Source organism: Limulus polyphemus, unplaced genomic scaffold (genome assembly GCF_000517525.1).
Source record: "Limulus polyphemus unplaced genomic scaffold, Limulus_polyphemus-2.1.2 Scaffold84, whole genome shotgun sequence".
Taxonomy (NCBI): domain Eukaryota; kingdom Metazoa; phylum Arthropoda; class Merostomata; order Xiphosura; family Limulidae; genus Limulus; species Limulus polyphemus.
In genome coordinates, this window is record NW_013665694.1 from 1 (window position 1) to 3662 (window position 3662).

Sequence of the window (3662 nt, forward strand, 5' to 3'; positions counted from 1 at the left end):
GTAACGTTCGTAATGTCAATAAACACATTTAGGAAAAGGGAAAATGAATCTCCCTTCTTTGTTTACGAGAGAGAGGTGTGTATTTTGATGGAAACATTAAGAATATTTTCTTAAAATCCGATTTCTAAATAAACAGAGATGCATATGAGACTTCCCTGTTATGATACACATGTGTAGTTTGAAATATTAGCTGGAGGAAGCTTCGTGTTAAAAGGGCGAGTTTTTATGCAAATTTAGTATTATGTTAGTCTGTATAATTTCACAAGATGTGTATTACACCAAGAATTAAGTTGATACTTAGGTTTTAATGTATTTTTAATTCTGAAAGGTATATTTTGTTGTAAATTTCGATTTGGTTATTGCTCTCTTTTGATATTTAAATTAATCACTAATCGTTTCTAAAAATGTTATTTTTTTAAAACAGTAACGTTATCAATCTCTTTAGGTCCAACAATTGTTTCAACATTTAGCTGAGGAATATGTACATCACGAAATAGAAAACAACTGATTCTGTATTGACTATCAAATTTCAAGTTGCTTGGGATGTCAGTTGGCTTTTCTCTAAGTCTTTCAGTATCGATCTGATTCTGTCCATTCTGTCAAACAAGCTCTTTCTGAATAATAATTAGAAATACTGTTTAAAACAACAATTAAAGAAAACCTTCACTAAACCTGACGTAGTGAATTGAAGTTGAGAGTGAAAACTTGTAACTGGAATATTAGTTTGCAAAGTAGTTTACCATTGACCACTTAGTGAATATTTAAATTGTTTTGTTATAAATTATCGTATTATACATGTTTTAACAAAACTTATTAGACAAAACCTAATAACATTTAAAACGACAAATTCACGAAGACCATGTTTATTAACGTCAATACTTTCTGTCTTCCTTAGATTTACGGTTGTTATGATTTGGCAGTAAATATTAAAGAGCTGCATAATAAGAATGTACAGAATATTAAACTTGAAGCTTCTGTAGTTGAGAAAGGAACAGGTAAGTTTTATTACGAAGATTACTTCATTTATATAACTGTGGTTTATAGCAGTAGTAGTTAAAGTATTATAATTTTACCACAGAAATAGAAACATCCGTATGTTAAGGACAGATATTCTTATTTTAGTTTAAGCTTCAGGTTCCTGATAAGAAAGCAGAATAAGACATTAGTTAGATAACTTGATAAAAATATGCTTTTAAATGTGTTGAACAAGCTTCAGGTTCCTGATAAGAAAGCAGAATAAGACATTAGTTAGATAACTTGATAAAAATATGCTTTTTATGTGTTGAATAAAAATAGAGTTTTAAGATCCCATTTTAGTTAATCAATAAGTTTAATCCGCCTGAAACAAAAATATGTTCTCTTTTCAAAGGAAAGTTAAAACACAGAAAGTCCATTTATATAACACAATGCAACAGCTTATTTATATTTCGTTTATGTTTAAATGATTATTACAATATTAAAACTATAAGAAATATAATTAATGTTCTGTTAATTATATACTTCAAATACAAATGATATTATTTACTGTCGACTTTTTCAACCCAGAGAGACAACAAACTAAAATTAACTTAGATTTCACGGTTGTATAGATCTTGTATAAGTTTAAATCTTTCATTGTTTAACAATGACCAATTTTTAATTAGTGAAATAAATATAAATATTATTTTTCGATTTCCGTTATAAAGGTTATAAAAAACGATCGTATCATTTTTAATTTTTTAAGAAATAACGATTTATTTAAGGAAAAATATATATTAATCTGATATATTATTTGTTCAATTTCTCAGGTGTTGAACAAAATACATCCAATACAATTAAATACCACAATTTTCGATTGAAACTAAAGATAAATGGTGCCACAGAAGAATTTCGGCCACTACTTCCATATTTTGGCAGAGTAAGAAAACTTACTATCTTCAAGGTCTAAAATTCAATATTGTCATTATAATTCACATAGAAGTATTTCTATACACGACGAACACCAATAAAATAAGTTTGTTACCGTTTTATTTCTCGGAAGTTTAATGGTAACTATTTTCAACAGCTGAGTGTTTTCTTGGTATAATACTACATTGTGAAGTATTTCTCTAGAAATATTTACTGTATTATTTTAGTGTTCTTCTGATTTCATTTCTGAATACATTTTCAAATAACCTCGTCCTTTTAGAATTTTCAAAAATATTACTTTAAACCAAACGAACAAAGGGATATTTGGTAAACCCTTAAGGCTAACATTTTTAAAATAAATTTTGCCTACAATTGTGGTTATACCTGTACTGATACCTAGGATCTCATAAGGAAAAGATAAAAATTAAAATAAAAATTGTTCAGAAAGCTATTTGTGGACGTATTGCAAATACAATATACGAAAGAAAAGAAGATAGTATGGATCAAAGCATTAAACAACATATATCTATTGAATACTTGATAAGAAAGCTTTTAACACCTTATATAGTCTTACGTTTTATTTGTAAAAGATTATCTAGTTTTGTATGCCCTAACCACTTCTAGTGCTTCCAATACTTACTCTCTTTTTTTATGATTCAGGCCGAAGCGAAAACTCCAAATGGTAAGCCAGTTTCCGACATTACACTGTCACTCTGTGCCCATATTTTCGGCAGATCTAGAACTGTTGAGGTTCGTTCAGCCTGTAAAAACTATACCACAGACAAGGATGGATTTGCACATTTTGCTCTCCCTGCTGTTTCAAACCAAACGTCAAAAATTCAACTTAAAGTAAGTTTATATTTGAATTCAAAAGTTATGATGTTTTACTTGAATGTAGTAGCATAAAAAACACATGAATAACTATTTGAATTTAATAATTACTGGAATATTGTAACTTCGTATTTCTTCATTCGAATTTGTTGATTTAAAAATACATGTATCAAATCTGTCTACTTTTTAAATTCAAGTCATTATTTGGAGCTTCAAGATGTGAAATTTGTTAACTTTTAATTTGCAAGTTTTTCAGCTATAATTGTTACATTAGCGTGATAAATAAGTATGTTTGAAAATGGCATGTGCATTCATATATTATTTTGTTTGTTTTCGTTGTCCCCCGGTGGGACAGCGATAAAGTTACTGACTTACAATGCTAAAATCCTAGATTCAATTCACTGCGGTGGATCCAGCTGATAGTTCATTTTGGCTTTGTTCTGAACTAACTAATTAACTTGTTTTTGGCCTGGCATGGCCTGATGATTAGGGCACTCGACTAGAAATCTACGGGTCTCAGGTTCAAATCGTTTTCATCGAACATCTCTGCCCTTCCAGTGGTGGTGGCGTAGTAACGTCACGATAAATTCCAATATTCGTTGTGAAGGAGTAGCCCAAGAGTTGACTGTAGGTAGTATTGACTAGTTGACATCCATTTAGTCTATCTATGCTAAATTATGGACAACTAGCACAAATGGCCCTGTTTATTCAAAATAAACCAAAACAATTGTTTTCGTTGGATTTGTGCATAACTTCTACAGATCTATCAGGTAGAAATTAAAGATGGCTAACACTGACAGCGTTTGAGCAGTTTGCGCGAGTTTCCTAAATAAAAAAATCCAATGCTCTGAAGAATTCTAAATGTAGACATGGTTGTGAATTAAACATATCGTGCCTTATTGAAAAAAAAAGTTTTATAAAACATTACTGAGTGCAATCCCTTT

General features: G+C 29.8%; 1 protein-coding gene across 1 annotated transcript in view; it reads left to right on the forward strand.

Moving 5' to 3' along the window:
• Nucleotides 1-6: 6 nt before the first annotated feature.
• LOC106467921 (alpha-2-macroglobulin-like protein 1) overlaps nucleotides 7-3662 on the forward strand; it is a 21927-nt gene continuing 18271 nt past the window's right edge. Inside the window, exons 1-4 of the mRNA XM_022396945.1 lie at nucleotides 7-75; nucleotides 896-995; nucleotides 1788-1897; nucleotides 2548-2736. Coding sequence (XP_022252653.1) covers nucleotides 13-75; nucleotides 896-995; nucleotides 1788-1897; nucleotides 2548-2736 — 462 coding nt within the window. The 5' untranslated portion in view covers nucleotides 7-12. The remainder of the gene's footprint in view (nucleotides 76-895; nucleotides 996-1787; nucleotides 1898-2547; nucleotides 2737-3662) is intronic.